A 19,143-nucleotide genomic window follows, 5' to 3' on the forward strand; every position below is an offset into this window, starting at 1 on the left:
ACCGCGCCAAAAGTATGGCCGTTGTTGCCATTGGCAACAACGGCCGTACTTTTACATAGTGTGAACATAGCCTAAACAATCCCAGCAGAGTACTGTATTATTGGGCAAGGACCCAAGACAGCCCCTGTATCTATCTAGTCTCAAGTGACACTTTCCTTCTATCTACTGCCTTCTACCTTCTACCTGCTACCTCAACACTTCAAGGACCTGAACCTAAACCCTTAAGGGAAAGGACATTGTGGTTTCTATTTTTGTGATTGTGTTTTGAGGTCCTTTTACTCTAGTGTATTGCACTGAAGATCTTAAGTAAACCATCACTCTGGTTACGTCCTGCACTCTATCCTTATTCTGCCCCTGCACTCTTACATTTTACAAAACCTAGTGTTATTGTACCAGGTGTGCACCACAATGACAAGTGCCCAAGTAAAACACCGGCTAGCTCACTGCTGTTACCATCTAGCAACTGCGGGTCACAGCACACACACCTCACATCTGTATTTATCGCACACATAATACACACAACTATGCACCATATGCCACACACACAAACACACAGCTGTACGATTTTAAAAAGTAATGCATGAAGAAAAGCTCAGGGCAATGTATGGACATTTATTTAGTAGGCGTACACTTTTACTTTATGAACCTCTTTATCTTCACATTCTCTGCTCTTGTTGTAGTAGTAAAATGTATTGTCTTTCCTTTGCAACTTTTTCACAAATCCAGTGTCTGGCCAGCGATCCACCTGAGAAAAGAAAGCAATATTTATTCCCTTTTATCAGATATATAATGCAGATGGTAATACGGTTTTTTATAAATTACATTGCACTTCAAGGTACAATGTTTACATTTGTAAGGAACTGTGTGCTAGTATCCATGTACATATTGCAAGTCACACAGCTATTAACACTTTGGGGGAGATTTATCAAAGGGTGTAAATTTTAGACTGGTGCAAACTTGCCATAGCAACCAATCACAGCTCCTCTTTCCTTTTACAGAGCTGAAAGCTGAGCTGTGATTGGTGGCTATGGGCACTGAAAAGGGGTATCAGGCGTAATGAATTTTAACAAGCCTGGTCCTTTGTTCTTCTGGGATATACACATCCATTAGATATTTCTAGCAATGATTAGCCATCTTGCTGTTAACATTTATAGGAAAGTTGAGGATACTGTTGGCCAAGAAAGTATTAAAGAGTTTCTCTAAAGTTACAAAGTTACCCACAATCCTCAGGATATAGGATAACTCTCTGATCGTGGGAGGGCTGACTGCTGGAAACCTCCCACAATCTCGAGAACAGAGAGCCAAGTCTCTATCAGAAAGGAGCGTGACAACCACTCTATTTTAACAGGGCACTCGGGTCACCACTTCCAAAATCATGGGGAGTTACAACAGTGGGAGCGACTGGATTGGCAGGGCACACACTCAACCACTACTCTATTCATTTTAGAACCACCATTCTCATGATCAGTAAGGGCCCTATTCCAACGGACGATTATCGTTAAATCGTTCGAATCTAAACGATAATCGTTCAATTGAAATGCAGTTAACGATTAACGACCGAACGAGAAATCGTTGATCGCTTTATAAGACCTGGACCTATTTTTATCGTTGCTCGTTCGCAAATCGTTCGCATTGAATAAGACATCGTACGGTCGTTCGTAATAGATACGAACGCAATAGCGAATAAATAGCGAAGAACAAACGATCGCAATTACGATCATAAGTAACGATTATCGTTCCATGGAAATGAGTGAACGTTTTCAGGTCTTTCGCAATAGCTGTCGTTTGAGATCGTTAACGATTATGCAAACGATAATCGTCCGGTGGAATAGGGCCCAAAAGGTCCCAGTGCTTGTACTCCAACCAATCTGATAGGTGATACGTTTTATTTTTAGGATAACAGTATAGGTAATATTTCCTATATAATAGAAGAAACAAAGAGTGGGTGAGCAATTTATATGAACTTTCTGATCTAAATTGTTTATAACTGCAAAATGTCTTGTACATGTTTAATCTATTGAAGACAATATAAAGAACTGAGCTCTCTACAGACCCATACACCTGAACATTGAGTTCTTACCATATCCACTTGCTTTATATGTCTGTACTCCACTTCATCCCTATATCCAGCTGTTTGGAATCTGTACAAGTTTTCGATCTCATCAGACCACTGCTTTGCACGGGTCATTGATTTTGGTTTCACGTCAGAAGTAATGGCACCAGATTCTGCATCAGACATTGTACTTAGAGGTTCTGGCTATATTTAGTTATGCCAAATTGATCTCTGAGGTGACAAGTAAGAACATGGTAGAAAATATAAAGTATTATTATTATTATTATCATCATTGTGATCTTGTGATACACTATCAATCTGTAGTTTTTGATGCACTTTGCTAACATATGGTTTGTACGCCACCTATTAAGTGAAATTACACAAAAAATGTGCGACTTTTTAAGAAGTCTTATAAAATGCAGCTTAAACATCTCTGCACTTAAAGGGGTTATCCAGCGCTACAAAAACATGGCCACTTTTCCCCCTCTCTTGTCTCCAGTTTGAGTGGGGTTTTGAAACTCAGTTCCATTGAAGTAAATGGAGCTTAATTGCAAACCGCACCTGAACTGGAGACAACAGTAGGGGGGAAAGTGGCCATGTTTTTGTAGCGCTGGATAACCCCTTTAAACAATACCCCTATACTTAAAGGGGTAGTGCGGTCTAAAGGATTTTTTCACTAAATAACACACATTACAAAGTTATACAACATTGTAATGTGTGTTATTTAAGTAAATGGCCCCGTTCCACATATTACACCCCCCCCCCCCCCCAACCGCAGACCCGGAAGTGTGATGCACTATACTTAAGGAACCACTGTCAAACCCCGGCCGGTCTTGGGACAATCACATCATCTTCAGGAGGCCGGCCGGACCGCTCCAGCGCTCCCTCATGCTGGCCCCACTCCAGCGTGTCCTCAGCTGCGATTAGCTGAGCATAACAGAGCTCAGCCAATCGCGGCTGAGCAGCTATATTATAAATTATTATAGATTTTAAAAATTATCCTAAAATCTTGCAGTTTTCATTCTCACCACTAGGTCTGCTGGTAAGTGATCTGTATAACATTACAGTGACAGGTGACACCAGTAGATAGATAGCACCAGTATAAATGCCGTAATAGATGGCTTGAGTCGCTTACAGAGCCTATTACATAGTTTTAATAATCGCCTGCCTGGGGAAGTTATGCCCTATCCAGAGTATGCACAGGATAGGACAAAACTAAGAGATCGCAGGGGGGGGCGACCACTGGGGCCCCCACAGTCTCAAGAAGTGAGACCCCACAAATCCCCACACATGCAAGCTGCATATCCATCCAATGTCTATGGAGCCACCGAGAAGAGACAAATATATAAAGAATTAAAGGAGAAGTCCAGCAAAATTTTTATTAAAAGTATTGTATTGCCCCCCAAAAGTTATACAAATCACCAATATACACTTATTACGGGAAATGTACATAAAGTGCTTTTTTCCCTGCACTTACTACTGCATCAAGACTTCACCTCCTGGATAACATGGTGATGTCACGACCCGACTCCCAGAGCTGTGTGGGCTGTGGCTGCTGGAGAGGATGATGGCAGGGGGACACTGAGGGACACAGGGCACTGGAGGGACACATCTTTAATAAAATACAATACTTTAATAAAAAATTTTGCCGGACTTCTCCTTTAATGGAAATGTGACCCATAGATCTATTTTATGGGAATTGGCGGTTCTTGTTTTCGAGACCTCTTCGATTTCTTAGTTATGTCCTATCCTGAGCATACTCTGCATAGGGCATAACTACCCAGGTGGAAATACCCCTTTAAGTAATGAAAGCTGAGCTGCGATTGGTTACTATGGGCATAGCCAGTCAGTTTTGGCTTCAGGCTATAGTCCATATAGCAGCCAGTGGCCACAGACCCGCCTCACAGAGCACTACACTGGCACTTCTATAGCATAGCCATTAAATAACACTGGTCCTATGACCAACAGACGGGTGAATGTGGCTGATACACCTGGTCCTATGTGTCCGTTTCCTGCAGGGTCTATTCACAAGTACAGGATCCGCTGCAGATTTTATGCTACAGATATGAATGTGACTAAATGATGGAACCAGCATCACATCTGCTGCAGATCCGTGTGAATGGAGCCTAATGCTAGAAGTGCTGGTCACTTGTGCAGAAATACACGTCTGGGGGGTCCAGGATATTCCCACTGGAACTCACAAGGCTGAAGCACGCCATTAGTGTGATGGTTGTCGCATCTTTGTGTCTAGTTGTCGCATCCTTGTGTCTAGGGTCACCTGTCCTGAACACGTCGCTTTCCCCGTCCAGCTAGCAGTGTGCACATGTGTTGAAATATTATACAGAAAGTAAACCGAGACAGATCTACCTGAAAACTTCACGTCCAGTACGTGTTCGTGTCACCGTAAAAGCGCCGATCAGCAGCAGTTGCCCCTCTCTGGTATCCTAGCAACAACTGACGCGCTGCATCCGTAGAAGAGGTCAAAAAAGCTCTCCCGAAGTTTATAGGAGGAGCCAAGACTGGCTGCTGGGATGTGGGAGGAGCACACCTAGTGGCGCTTTTCTGTCACTGCAGTAGAATACGCAGCCAGAGCAGTCCTCATGTGATTGGCTGATAGTTCTCATGGAGCGGAGCGGTGATTGGCTGGGAGGTTCAGCGTGCTGTGTTTGTAACACTGGGATCTCTTCCGGCCATCGCGGCTTGTCATCACCGGAGCTGCCGGTAACATGAGCTCCTTCCAGGGCCGGATGAAGGAATACCCCTCCATATCCATCGACAGGTTTGACAGGGAGAATCTCTCCTCCAAAGCCTATTTCCTGTCCCACTGCCACAAGGGTAAGACGAGTCCTCGCTCCGCACTGCTGCCGGTGGCTTGTTGCATCCTGTAGTAGAGCCAGACAGCATGCATTGGCCATGACCTGGGCAGGGGATTGTTCTCTGGTATCAGCCACGAGTTTTTATACACATCTATTCATTTGTTTTTGAATAATGCATGGTAATAATAATTCTGCTGTTCTGCATACAGCCAGGCCAGTCTGTAACCCTCTGCTCCTGCTCCTACATAAATGGCCAGTCATATACCAGGGGAGTTATTTATCACACTGGCTCAGCAGCTTCTCCCTAATGTCCTACATGATCCTGGAGCGACTTCTGAGGGAATAAGGAAAGATATAAAGCAGCTTCTCCTGTGTGTGCAGTGGATGCAGCCAGTCTTCAGCCTCCATGTCCTGAACTACTCACAACTAGACTAGGTGGAGCAGGTGATCTTTTCCTGCTGACAGTCTTCTATGTTTCTAACTAAATATTCACCATACACAAAGGAAAGCTGCTAACCATGCAAGACACATGTGATATAGAGGTCAGATATAGGCCCTGATTTTTTAGCTCTCTGTCATGCTAAGTTTACACGAGGCGATTATTGGCTTGATCGTACGATTAACGATTTCGAAGTAACGATTTTTTTTTTTTTTTTTTTTTTTTTATAATGATCAGCATTTAGATGGTACGATATATCGTACGGAAAAATCTTTTGCGATCGCGCGCCCGCAGCCCGCCCTCCCCGCAGCCCGGCCCCACTGTCAACCACAGCCCCCTGCGCCGCTCCGATCACCACCCACCCCTGCCGCTCCAATCGCCCCCGCCGCTCCGATCGCCCCGCCGCATCGGCCACGACCATACTTTACCTGCTCCGTGTAGCAGGTCTTCGACATCTCCGGATCCGCTCTTCAGTGCACTGATTGGCTGAAGAGGAGCCGTTAGAAATTCCCGGCTCCCCTCTTCAGCCAATCAGTGCACTGAAGAGGGGAGCTGGGGATGTGGAAGACCTGCGGGGCTGCGGGCGGCCAGACTATCGCGTGACGACTGTTTACACGGAATGATCGGCAAATTTAAGAAGGAGGATTTATGAACATGTTAAAAGATGAAAATGAACGATTTATCGATCGCCGCATTTACAAGTACGATTATCGTTCGAATTCAATCGTTATCGTGAAAATTCGCCCGATAATCGTTCCGTGTAAACCCAGCATCAGTGTCCTGAATCATCACAGCCCCACAGGAGGTACCTGCACAGCCAGTCAGTGACTGCACCTGTGTCCTGCCCCACTGATTGGCTGAGTGGACTCTTACAGCTCAGAAGCAACCTGTCCACCAACCTTTCTCAGACTACCCTTATCTAATGGGGCCAGTGCTGTATTACGGATATATGGAGGAAATGCGTCACCCTCTTTAACTAAATGTGCGTGAGACAGGGGTTTTTTTGTGCCTTTTTAATATATATAAATAAAATGCTTAGGTTGATAGAACATAAAATATATTGATGAAAAACATTTGTAAAATTTATATAAAAATGAGATAAATTATTTAAAGTTAGTCGGTAAATGTTTTCCGACTGCACAGCTTGACATATAGCTGCATCTATTTAAGATATATAGCTGAGATTTTTTAAAGGGTGTAATATAGACACAGGTGTAAACTCCACAGCAACCAATCACAGCTCAGCTTTCATCTCTGGGAAAATGGAAGCTGAGGTGTGATTGGTTACTATAAGCAGTGTACACCAGTCTATATTTTACAATCTAATAAATCTGGGTCTATGCTTTTATTCCTTTCAAGAGTATAAACCTATTTATTAACATAATTTGGATTGTACTTACTGGCATACTTTACTGATGTGAGTACATAGAGAATTCAGCTCCATTTTTTATTTCATCAGTGGCTCCTCCATTTGGGGCAGGCTGTCTGCTGCTGGAGGGTTTTTATTAAGTTTCTATATCTTCTTTATGTGTTTTTTTTCCCCCCCTCCCTATCTAGATCATATGAAAGGACTCCGTGCTCCTCTCCTGAAACGAAGACTCCAGTCCTGGTATGTGAAGTAATCTTAGTATAAAAGGAGCAATAGAAGATTTCATGTAGTCATCTACACTACTGATCCATGAACAATTGAACATGGGTGGTTAGATGAAGCAGGACTTACTACAATATTACATTTTATATATATATATATATATATATATATATATATATATATATATATATATTTATTTATAACATTTATAATTTATAATATATTTTTATTCAAATTTTGTAGGGGACAATCGGTGGAGACTCGTAAATGAGTACTCCATTGGATTTTTTCGCTGTTCTCCCTTAGTTCAGTGATTGTTGTGTTTTGTTGGTATAAATATATATAATAGGCTCTTCTATATACAGTGGTGCCTTGGATTACGAGCACAATTTGTTCCGGGAATATGCTTGTAATCCAAATCCACTCTTAAACCAAAGCAAATTTTCTCTCCTCACCTTCACGACGGCACCACAGGAGTTAACTCTTGCCCTAGGGACAGGAAAAGCACACAGCGAGAGGTTAAAAGCCCCTCCCCTTCCCCTAGACACCAGTGCTTTTCCTGTCCCTGAAGGGCAGGCACGAGAGGTGTGGGGGATCCGTCGGAAGGTGAGGAGATCCCCTTGAAGAAAAAATTCCCCCTTACCAGAGGGATCGATCGGGTTCATCCCCTTCCTTCCCTGGAGGCAGCTGGTGGGGGTAGGGGGAGGCCCGCTCGCGCGCCATCCTCCGGTGACAGGACGAGCGGGGATTGCGGGGCCACGGTCTTCAGCTCTCCCCGGCGGCGACTCGTCCAGGTTGGGCTCCGGTAAGCGTGCGGCCTTCTCTACGTGCGCCGCGGCCTACTTCTGGTTACGGCTAGTTCCGCCGGAAGTGGGGCACGGAGTCCGACGTGCGTACCCACGTGATGTAACGTGGCGCGCTGACGTCACATGGCAGAAGCGGATGCTCCGGCCGCCGACAGAAACGCCGGGAGGTGCATTTAAAAGACAGGCTTCTCTCTGCGGGTCGCCCGTCCTGAGGTCTGCTTTCAAGATGGATTCAGCGGCATCATCTGCAGACATGCCTTCGCACCCGCCAGCGGCGGTAAGTGTGCCATTTCATGCTACACTGGGGGGTTGTGGTGCAATTGTATTTTCCACCTATATCAACCCTCTCTCTCTCTGGGTGCCCACCTGCTGGTTCACTAGGTGTGGGGCTTCATCATTCTCCTGCCATGATTCTAAAATACTCTGTTCATGTCTAGGAGAAAGAAGCCACTCAGAAAGAGAAGGAGAAATCCAGACCTCCTCCCCCACCTGCAAGGAGATGTCTTAATTGCAACACTAGATTACCATCATCATTTAAACGGAACATCTGCACATCTTGCATAAATGAATTTATAAAAGAGGATAGATCATCTTTTCTGTCTGATATAAGGCAAATGATAAAAGATGAGATCAAAGGTTCTAATCCAGTCGCTCAGCCGGTGGCTATAGCTCCTGCTCCAGAACCAATAATAAATCCTCTCCCTCCTCCGCGGGTTGATCCTCCTGCTCCCCCGGTTGAAATCTCTCCTGCATTGGTGGTTCCAGGATGTTCGGGTTCCTCAGTGTCTTCTATTACATCTAAAAGACACAGGTCTCCCTCTTCCTCCTCAATATCTGAAGTGGAATCAGGACAGGTTTCTGATTCTGGGGTTAGATCTGAGGCTTTGGACACCCAGGAATCAAGGAAGAAGTATTTCTTTCCTTCTGAACGGATTTCCCCTTTACTAAAAGCAGTCAGAACTGCGTTAAGTATCGAGGAAAAGGAGGAGGAGATCTCTGCCGCAGATCAATTATTTGCGGGTCTTAAAGCAAAGAAGAAATTAGGTTTTCCCATTCATAAAACCATAAAAGAACTAATTTCAGATGAATGGAAAAAACCTGAGAAGAGGATGTCAGTTCCCTCAGATATCAGGCGACGTCTTCCCTTTAATTCTGAGGAAACTGAGGAATGGGAGGTCCCTCTGGTGGACGCCCAGGTGGCGAAAGTCTCAAAAAAGACTATTATTTCATTTGAGGACTCCACACAACTTCGCGATCCTATGGATCGAAAGGCAGAGAGCTTATTGAAAAAGTCATGGGAGACAGTGACTTTTTCAATCAAAAACAATATAGCCGCTACCTGTGTGGCCAGAGCATCGCATGTCTGGGTCAATCAATTAGAAGAACATCTGAGGAGCAATACCTCAAGAGATAAAATTATTGACTCCCTTCCTCTCCTAAAAGATGCCATTGGTTTCTTAGCAGATGCCTCAGCTGAGGCTATACGGGTCGCTGCAAAAGATGGAGCCCTAATTAACTCGGCCCGAAGGGCCTTATGGCTGAAAGAAGGGAGATAATATCTCCAAATCCAAACTTTGTGGATTACCCTTTTAGGGTAAATATGTTTTTGGGTCAGCCTTGGATAAGCTTCTAGAAAAATCATCCGACAAGAAAAAGGCTCTCCCAGAGGAGAAAACCCAAAAGAAACAGGAGCAGACCCAACGTCCTAAATATCAGGACAAATATAAAGTGAAATCAAAAAGAGGCCGTTGGAGCTATTCCAAAGGGGGCAAGAATTCTAATATTTTTTTCAAGCCCCGTGATGGAAAGGACAAACAATGACATAGCTCCAGTCAGGGGGAGATTGTCCAAGTTTTGGGAGTCTTGGACACCGATCACAAAGAATCAATGGATTATAGCTGTAATCCGAGAGGGATACAGGATAGAATTTATCCAATCTCCTCCCGAAAAGTTCAGAATCTCCCAACAATCCTCTCCATCCCCTCAGTTGGAACTTATTCAAAGTGTGAAGAACTTGATAAGCTCCAATGTAGTGATCCCGGTCCCAGTGAAGCAACTAGGGAGGGGACACTACTCGAATCTATTTTTAGTTTCCAAGCCCAATGGGACCTACAGACTCATCATCAACCTAAAACCTGTAAACAAATATGTGAGATACAGGAGGTTCAAGATGGAGTCAATAAAGAGTACAACTCCACTAATCCCAACAGGCGCCATGATGGCGTCAATCGACTTAAGAGACGCGTATTACCATGTCCCGATACATCCATCCTCCCAAAAATACCTAAGGTTTGCCATCAAGATGGACGGGAGGGTACAACACTTTCAGTTCTGTGCCCTTCCTTTCGGATCTCGTCAGCTCCACGAATATTCACCTGCATCATGAGCGAGATAATTTCCTATCTACATCTGCAGGGTATCAACGTGATTGCCTACCTAGACGATCTTCTTCTAGTGGCAAACTCTTCACGGAAGCTTCTAGAGGACCTATCTCTTACCAGGAATCTCCTTCTCTCGCTGGGATGGTTCCTGAACGACAAAAAATCAGACCTCAACCCAGGTACAGAAAAGATCTTCCTGGGAATTCTTCTAAACTCAGAGAAACAGATGTCTTTTCTCCCATCAGAGAAAGAGGTCGCCATCATGGAGAAGATAAAATTGTTCCGCAGGAAGGGAGCATGTCGTATCAGGGAAGCCATGTCAATTCTTGGGTCAATGACCGCATGCATTCCAGCAGTACCATGGTGCCAGGCACACTCCAGACCTCTGCAGTTCCAAATTCTCTCATCTTGGAACAAACAGAAGTGGGGACTAGACAAGATAATGAAGATTCCGTTATCAGTCCGTCAGTCTCTGAACTGGTGGTTAGACCCAGTCAATCTGAGGAAGGGTGTTCATTGGAACCCAGTTCCAAAGAAGATTCTTACTACAGACACAAGCATGTCAGGTTGGGGTGCGAAGGTGGACTCTTTTCTATACCAGGGCACTTGGTCTCAGGAAACATCCGGAAGATCATCCAACTACAGGGAACTCCTTGCGGTATGGATGTCCTTGCAACAGGCAAAAGATACCTTGCAGAGATCTCATCTTCATGTCCTCTCGGACAATATAACAGTGGTTGCGCACCTAAGACACCAAGGGAGCGCGAAACAAAACTCCCTCCGATATATCTCGGACAAAATATTCCGGTGGGCGGAAGAGAACCTCCTCTCAATTACAGCTGCTCATCTCCGGGGAATAGAAAATTCCCAGGCAGATTATTTGAGCAGGCATGTCCTATTGCCGGGGGAATGGAGCCTGAAGGATTCGGTCTTCAAAATGATTACGGAGGAGTGGGGCTCACCACAGGTGGACCTCTTTGCGAACCACAGGAACAAGAAGACAAAGAACTTCTTCTCCCTTCAACCAATTGGGAAACCATTAGGAATAGACGCATTAGCTCACCCCTGGACATTCAACCTGGCCTATGGGTTCCCACCTGTTCCCCTAATACCCGAGGTACTACAAAAGATCCTAAAGGAAGAGGTGACAGTAATAATAGTCCCATTCTGGCCCAAAAGAGCCTGGTTTGGGATACTGAAGAAGATGGCCCTGGAACCTCCTCTGCTTCTGCCGTCCGATCCGGACCTTCTACATCAGGGTCCACTTCTCCACCCAGGACTTGCGAATCTAAAACTTTCAGCTTGGATCCTGAACGGGAGATGCTTAGAAGCAAGGGGCTTTCAGATACAGTAATTTCTACCATCCAGATTAGCAGGAAACCAGTGACCTCAAAAATCTATTTGAAGATTTGGAAAGTCTTTAATTCCTGGTGCCCGACTAAACCGCCCTTTCCTGCTGATCCCAACATCCCGCTTATTCTGGATTTTCTTCAGGCAGGCCTAAACAAAGGCTTAAAACCAGCCACCCTCAAGGTGCAGATTTCTGCTCTATCGGCAATCTATGATTCCAACATTGCTGACAACAGATGGGTGAAAAGGTTTACGAGGAGAGCAGTCAGACAGAATCCTCCCCCCCGGGACTTAAACATTGTACTTGAAGGTCTGACTCAACATCCCTTCGAGCCATTATCAGAGTGTGACCTAAAATTTCTATCATACAAGGTCGCTTTTCTTGTAGCAATTGTGTCAGCAAGACGAGTAGGAGAGATGCAGGCATTTACGATTAGAGAACCCTACTGCCTGATCCAGGAAGACAGAATTATTTTAAAAACAGATCCAAATTTCTTACCAAAGGTAGTAACGTCTTTTCACAGATCTCAAGACGTTGTTCTTCCCTCCTTTTGTTCTTCTCCAAAAACTGACCTGGAACAAAAGTTCCATTCCCTTGATGTAAGAAGAGCAGTCTTACATTACCTCAAAGTATGTGAACCTTGGAGGAAAGATCAATCACTTTTTATTCAGTTCCAGGGAAAAAACAAGGGCAAAAAGGTGTCAAAGAGCGTGTTAGGCCGCTGGATAAAGAACGCTATAATTGAAGCCTATAGTCTTCAGAATTTACCATCCCCATTGCTGGTCAAAGCCCATTCCACCAGGGCTATAGCAACAACATGGGCAGAGAAGGCATGTGCATCTATTGAACAGATCTGCAGAGCAGCCACCTGGTCTACTCCACATACCTTCACAAGACACTACCAGCTACAACGCAACGAAGACCTTGCGTTTGGTACGAAAGTTCTACAAGCTGTGGTCCCTCCCTAAGGTAATTTGTTGGTAGTACTCCTGTGCTGCCGTCGTGAAGGTGAGGAGAGAAAGACGTATTAGTCTTACCGGTAAGACGGTTTCTCCGAAACCTTCACGACGGCACCAACATCCCCCCCCCCCCCCCCCCCCCGTATTGTATGTTGTATTAATGTACGATACTCACGTGGTGCTAAGACTTGGTTATAATGCACTGGTGTCTAGGGGAAGGGGAGGGGCTTTTAACCTCTCGCTCTGTGCTTTTCCTGTCCCTAGGGCAAGAGTTAACTCCTGTGGTGCCGTCGTGAAGGTTTCGGAGAAACCGTCTTACCGGTAAGACTAATACGTCTTTCCCATAAGAAATCATAGAAATGCAGACAATTGGTTCTGCACCCCAAAAACAAATATTTATTATTCTAAATAACATGTAAAACCAATTAAACAAACATTCAGAAACAGCTGAATATGTGATATTATCAGTTACTGTACAGTAATGGAGAGGATGGGAAACACAAGGGCTGACAGAGACTGCAGGGAGCATGAAGGAATGAGCAGGGCAGATGTGGGAACATACATGCAGCGCTCTCTATCTGGGGAGAGAGGGGTTACAGCTATAGAGAGATTACCTCCACAGTCCTGTCCCCTGATGTGAGCCCCAGCCTGAAGTGGATTTGCTATGATTTGGAAGGTGAGGGAGACTTCCTGGCTCAGAGCAAAGGGCTGTAGACCCCGCTATACAGACCATGCCCCTCCCCCACTCGCGCTCCCACCCAGTACAGGGAGCTCTTACACCAAAACAATGCTCTTAAACCAAGTCACAATTTTGAAAAACTGTGAACTCTTAAACCAAGGTATGTGTCACCCCCTTCTTTCTCTCTCATTGTAATAGCTGCCAGTCAGCTTCTATGGCTCAATAGACTTATCAGGCCCCTGTTCCCTCATTGGGTTACAGATGTGGGACCATCTTTTAGATGTTTAGGAGGAGATCTGTGCAAAGAAACAGCAGAGCAGTTGCCCATTGCAACCAATCCAATTACAGCATTTCATTTGGTTGCTTTGGGCGACTGTTTCCTTCCATATGGTTTGATAAATCTCCCCCTTAGAGCATATGCCCTGAAGTGATCTCTGTCCCTATAGGAGTGTGGTAGATGGAGTCTCCCTTTTGGGACCTTGAGCTCCCGCACATCTGCATGATGTTTCCGTCCTATTAAACAGTTTTATGACTGCATCCTCTCTATCTGCAAATGGTAAAGGGCCCGTACCAGACAACCCATGTGAGTAGTAATTCCAGGAGTGCACTAGTGGCACTAGTGGAATGTATAGTAAATACTGCAGGGTTTTTTATTAATATGTTCTCATATGGCAATACAGCTCATTGTCCTTTGCACCACTGGCCAAAAGCTGCTGTTCTAAGAATAAAAGTATTTTCTTTATATTTTACAGCCTGAAAGTTTTCCTGTACTGTTCTCCAGTCACAAAGGAATTGCTGCTAACAAGCCCAAAGTATGCATTTTGGGAAAGGCGCATTGTAAGTTCCTCTTCACCTTTAAGCAGGTTATTCTTCAGTTGATGCTTATATGCTGGAGATTAGACTGTATTGTTCCGTGTCTTCATAGACTATGACATGATGGAAAACCATTAAAGGGTTTGTCCCTTTCCAGACAACCCCGTTCTCAATGCAGCAGCACTGTGTTGATCAGCTGATTACCGCGGTTCCAGTCTGAGCCCCCATGTAATACCAGAAAGGCTCAAGTCTTCCAGAATGGCATTCTGTCTTATAGACATATTCTCTGACCCTGCTTCTACGAAGTCCATATACCCTCATAGGACATATTGACAGGTCCTAATTATTACCTATTCTTTATACTCCACTTTTGGGGTATACATTGGACCAGTTCAACTGGCAAAACAGTCACACACCATTAATAAATCAGGAGCATTTTCCGACTACGCCACTTTTGCTAGCTTTAAGGGTGTCTAAAGCAGATGAATGTGGTATACAGCATTTGTGTGCTGTATTATTGGTGCATTACAAGCTGGATCTCTGGCCATAGTAAATCTGCTTTACCTTTTTTTTGTTTTACGTTCAGAGGGCTATTGAAGTGGATACCCCAACACAAATTTCTTTAATCGATGAAGCTACTGGTGATGTAAGTATTGCTTGATCTTTCTTTACACACATGCCAGTAATACTTTACATGAAGAAATCCAACAGAAGTGCTGCAGCTATGCCCTGATAATGCTATTTGTTGGCATTTTAAGTGGCTTTTATAAACACTATGGTCTGAGAAATGTTTGAACAGGAGCTTGTAAGGCCTGGATGTATGGTTTGAAACGTTTTGGCCATGTTACGTTTAAGAAAGTGGGAGGAGAAAAAAAAAGAAAAGTGTAGCCGACAAACCCTCTAAAATCCTGTATAGCAGAGAGATTCCGCCTTTCATTCCTCACATGCTCTTTAGAAAATGAAAGGTGGATTCTGATTGGTTGACATGTTTGATAAATCTCCACCTAAGTGTATATGCTCTGGCCGGGATTCCATTCATTCAAATAAAACATATGTTTTGCATAAATGACGTCCGTTGCAACAACGGCTGTGATTTATGTAAAACATACATTGTGTGAACATGGTTTAAAGGCTTCATGACAAAGCTTTGCTTAAAATCCATGGCTGTTTTCACACTTATTCAAAAATATAAAAAAGGGTGTGTATGCCCCTACATTTGCTATCAGGACAGACCTTCCTGTCTTTGGTTGGGCTCTTAGAATGTGTATCTGTTAGGCTCTGTTAACACAGAGGTTGCCCTGAGTTTTTAGAGAAGGCCTGTACCTAGAATCAGCTGTGCAATACAGGGTGGTCTCTTATTCTACATTTTATTTATACACATTTATAAAATGTCACACCACAACTGTATCCAGTTTACAGATGAAGGTAGTTTGCCACAAACCACACCAGGCATGTAATAATGGTTCTGTGAAAGAGACCAGTAGGATAATGTGTTTCTGTGTATCAAGTAAATGAGATTATCTGCTTACCCCAGTTTTCCCTTGTATACAGAGGAATGAGGCAGTGTATATGAAAGCATAAAGTTGTGCACTAAATGGTGATAAGGGTATATTGCACAATATGTGTAGATAGTAATTGACTATATATTTCTTTTACAGAAAGAAGAGGTTTTGATCACACTTTTGCCAGCGGGTCATTGTCCAGGTTCAGTAATGTAATATACACTGTAATCCTTATTACTATGTTTAATGTGTGTAAACCACAGTGCGGATGGAGTCATTGTCTTACATTCCAACCCTATGTAAAAAAAAAATTACAGCTGGGATGGATAGGGCATGATACATTTCTTTTATTTTTATTTTTAAATGTGCCAGTACTATTCAGTTAGTGCATAGTGATTTAAATATATGGCATGGAAGCTGGCACTCCATATGATGAGGGCATCTAAGTATTAAGACAAATGGTTTGCCTCAGTAGCTCGGGACCAAAAAAGGTCCATAGCTGACTACAGTGTTGCTTTTGGAATCCTTTTGAGAAATATAACTTGCCCTGTTTTTTTTTTTGTTTTTTTTTTTTAATTTTAAAGTTTCAGAACACTGATTTACAAATAAAATCTCTGCATCTGTAAGGCCAAACATAGCTGCTTCTGTATGGATTTTAAAGCTGTATTCAGCTGCAATCCAGGAACATGCCATAAATATATAAGTCATTGGTGGCCCCCCACCTAACATTACAGTCAGTGTATTCTGCACAGAGCTGCTATGAGTACGGCAGCCTGTTTATGTGGTATCAGAGTATATTGATGAGAATATTCTCCCAAGCCTCTGTCAGTTGGTTCAATGTTAGCGGTAAAAACAAAACAGGAAGAGGCCCATTGAGAACTTTTTTTCAGCAAGCGAGATGCCTTCCTAGAGCCACAATAGACAGATGATATGGCAGGTGTTGCAGCTAGAGCTGTGTGCAGTATTGTCCCACTTAACCCCAGATAATGTGGAGAACGGGCATATGCGAAAAGTTCTCGTGGCCTAGATAAACTAGACTTTATTATGACATATGTAAAAGACTCTGAATGGTCAGCAAGCAATTATGTCATCACCAAACTAAATTGCCCATCATTCCTACCTGCTATTTAATGCACTAAGAAACTGTCCATAGCCATTCCTTACCATATTTCAGTGTGAATTGTCATCTTTTACTTCTTATGTATTTAGAGGGATATTCCGATCATGTAAAATACATATTAAATAATCTTATCTCCTGCACACTAACAATTCATTCCATACATGTCATTACCTTTTCTGTCTCCCGCTGCTTTGTGCTGAAGGCACAGAAAACTGTGTAAGCTGTTCTCTCCATCTCCACCTCATACTCCCCCACACACCTTCCGAAATGGCTCACTAGCACCCCTGGAAGCGAGGGGGAGATGGAGAGAACAGCTCACACACCGTTTTTTGTCAGCACAAAACAGGAGACTCAGAACTGGGAGAAGGAGACTGAAAAGGTAATAACAAGTATGGAAGGAATTGTTAGTTTTCAGGAAAGGGGGGGGGGGTGAATCAACATGTATTTTAAATAAAGAAATACCCCTTTAACACTTTAGGGCCATGACCACACAACGTCTTCTTTTGGCTGCTTGACGGGCATTTTTTTTTTTTTTTTTTGTGGAATAACAGCTGTTGTTTGGGCACAAAATGCTGGCCATCCAAAAAACACCCATCAAACAGCATAAAAAGCATTGTGTGATGATGGCCTGTGAGTTGACTTTTTTTTTTTTTTTTAATACTTTTTATATCAATAGTTTCTGGCTTTCCTAGGCAGCCATAACCCACTGGAGCTTTCATGCAATGTTTGGGCGTGTAGTTTAACAGCTGGATAGACACTGGCACTGAAATTGTATGCAGTCTTCTATTTGCTATCTTGCACTGGCACACATTTTGAGCTGGATCTTACTTTGTACAGATTAACACCAAATGTAAAGTTTAAGACCAGTTGTACCAGACCAGCAGCTTGTGCACTCACCGGGCGGCAGGAAGAGGCTTCCCCGCACCTGTCCATCCTGCACTGGCTCCCCTAGCAAAAATCTAAGCAAAACTCTAACTCTCTCTGGCTTTTTTTTAGCCTAAAAATTGAGCCTTAAAAATGATATAGGCTTAGGCATAGATTCACTCAGGCATTGCTTTCACATTGTGAGAAAAATATAGGAAGCAACTTCCAGTAAGGGTTTTATACAGCTATAAGCTGGTGATAGTTCATAGGATGTATAGTAACACCGTTATCAGGACAGTTCTTGTGTCAGAAACTAACTATAGAAATAGCGGGAGGTTTATCAAACATGGTGTAAAGTGAAACTGGCTCAGTTGCCCCTAGCAACCAATCAGATTCCACCTTTCATTCCTCACAGACTCTTTGGAAAATGAAAAGTGGAATCTGGTTGCTAGGGGCAACTGAGCCAGTTTCATTTTACACCATGTTTGGCCATGTTCAGAGAATGTGGATTTAGTCCGATTTAAACCTGGTTACTGCACCAAAAAACTTGATAAATCGTCTTTTTGGAAAAATAATTCCATTCCAAGACATTCACTATAGTCTAATGAGAATGTTGTACAATTCTGAATGTAACATGACCTTATTTTGCTTTTCAGGTTTTTGTTTCAGGGACAAAATGGCACTGTTCTCTATACTGGGGACTTCAGATTAGCAAAAGGAGAAGTGGCCCGTATGGAGCTTTTGCATTCAGGAAGCAGGTGTGTAGAATATATACAGTACATATACATACATTTCCTTGTGTGGTGATGCACATCCGCCAATGCAGTGATACTTCAGTTATGTATAGGTCCCTGGATGTAAACCACTACAGCCATTTCCTTGCACTATGCAGTAGCAATGTAACATGACTCCAAACTTTAGATTCCATGACTCCATTATATGTTGGTAATAAACCTCTAGTGGACTTCCTTCCCTCTTAAAAAACGAGTGCTGATCAATAAGATCGGTATTTGTTTGCAGTGCCTTTAAAAGGCACGATCAGTCAGGCTGCCAGCCCACACAAACGATCCCTGCATCGTCTTTGCGGCCATATAAATATATTACCGTTGGTCACACATGCCCCGTTTACACAGGGAGATGTGCGGCCGATTGCATCTTTTGGGCTGCACTAAAATCTATCACTATCAGTCGAGGATCTGGCATTTCCTGCATCTCAGATGATTGCTGACACTTTAACATGGGCTGATTATCAGCCAAAGGAGCGTTCCTAGTGATGCTCCCAACTGATAATGAGCCCATGTACTAGGGGCCTTTCTACAGATATTTTTAAGAAGGTTGCAAGATTCCTTCAAAGCGCTCATAATTTTATTAACAAAAGCCTTTTTCCAAAATAGATGGCCTCCTCAGGCAGTAGGAGGTCTGCACATATTACCGAACTGTCCCTGAAATCAGGACTCCACCTATAAAACAATCTTGGCGTTGTGTTTTACATAGTAGCTGGTAAAGTCATTGTTTCTCTTTCTTCTCATAGAGTGAAAGACATAGAAAGTGTTTATTTAGACACAACATTCTGCGACCCCAAATTTTTCCAGATTCCCAGCAGGGTAAGTTGTTGATGACATAAAGAGGACCTGCCATCACTCTTGACATGTCTGTACTACTAATACTATTCATGTCTAGCCATATTCTACTTTCCCCACCTTACAAAGTCACAGACGACTAATAAGGAGACTTCTTTTTATTTTGCACAAATTAATCTTAAACAATGC

General features: G+C 43.4%; 2 protein-coding genes across 3 annotated transcripts in view; one reads left to right on the forward strand and one right to left on the reverse strand.

Moving 5' to 3' along the window:
* Nucleotides 1-592: 592 nt before the first annotated feature.
* MEIG1 (meiosis/spermiogenesis associated 1) lies at nucleotides 593-4,608 on the reverse strand. The gene is made up of 3 exons (XM_069978504.1): nucleotides 4,421-4,608; nucleotides 2,081-2,284; nucleotides 593-745 (listed from the first exon to the last, which is right to left on the reverse strand). The coding sequence occupies exons 2-3, from the start codon at nucleotides 2,237-2,239 to the stop codon at nucleotides 617-619; spliced, it is 288 nt and encodes a 95-aa protein (XP_069834605.1). The 5' UTR covers nucleotides 2,240-2,284; nucleotides 4,421-4,608; the 3' UTR covers nucleotides 593-616.
* DCLRE1C (DNA cross-link repair 1C) overlaps nucleotides 4,520-19,143 on the forward strand; it is a 34,849-nt gene continuing 20,225 nt past the window's right edge. The window contains exons 1-7 of one of the 2 annotated variants that reach the window (XM_069978485.1): nucleotides 4,520-4,888; nucleotides 6,866-6,917; nucleotides 13,828-13,912; nucleotides 14,475-14,534; nucleotides 15,547-15,602; nucleotides 18,031-18,132; nucleotides 18,906-18,978. In XM_069978485.1, the coding sequence (XP_069834586.1) occupies nucleotides 4,780-4,888; nucleotides 6,866-6,917; nucleotides 13,828-13,912; nucleotides 14,475-14,534; nucleotides 15,547-15,602; nucleotides 18,031-18,132; nucleotides 18,906-18,978 (537 nt within the window). In that variant the 5' untranslated portion in view covers nucleotides 4,520-4,779. The remainder of the gene's footprint in view (nucleotides 4,889-6,865; nucleotides 6,918-13,827; nucleotides 13,913-14,474; nucleotides 14,535-15,546; nucleotides 15,603-18,030; nucleotides 18,133-18,905; nucleotides 18,979-19,143) is intronic. The other variant, XM_069978493.1, reaches the window with a different exon arrangement.

The sequence above is a fragment of the Dendropsophus ebraccatus genome, chromosome 1 (assembly GCF_027789765.1).
Source record: "Dendropsophus ebraccatus isolate aDenEbr1 chromosome 1, aDenEbr1.pat, whole genome shotgun sequence".
Lineage (NCBI taxonomy): Eukaryota > Metazoa > Chordata > Amphibia > Anura > Hylidae > Dendropsophus > Dendropsophus ebraccatus.

What these genes read in the sequence shown, in the direction of transcription:
- MEIG1 (XM_069978504.1), bottom strand. Translation starts at nt 2,239, where the DNA reads ATGTCTGATGCAGAATCTGGTGCCATTACTTCTGACGTGAAACCAAAA. An exon ending in ATATAAAGCAAGTGGATATG is followed by an intron (nt 746 to 2,080) that starts GTAAGAACTCAA and finishes TTCTTTTCTCAG; the next exon opens with GTGGATCGCTGGCCAGACAC.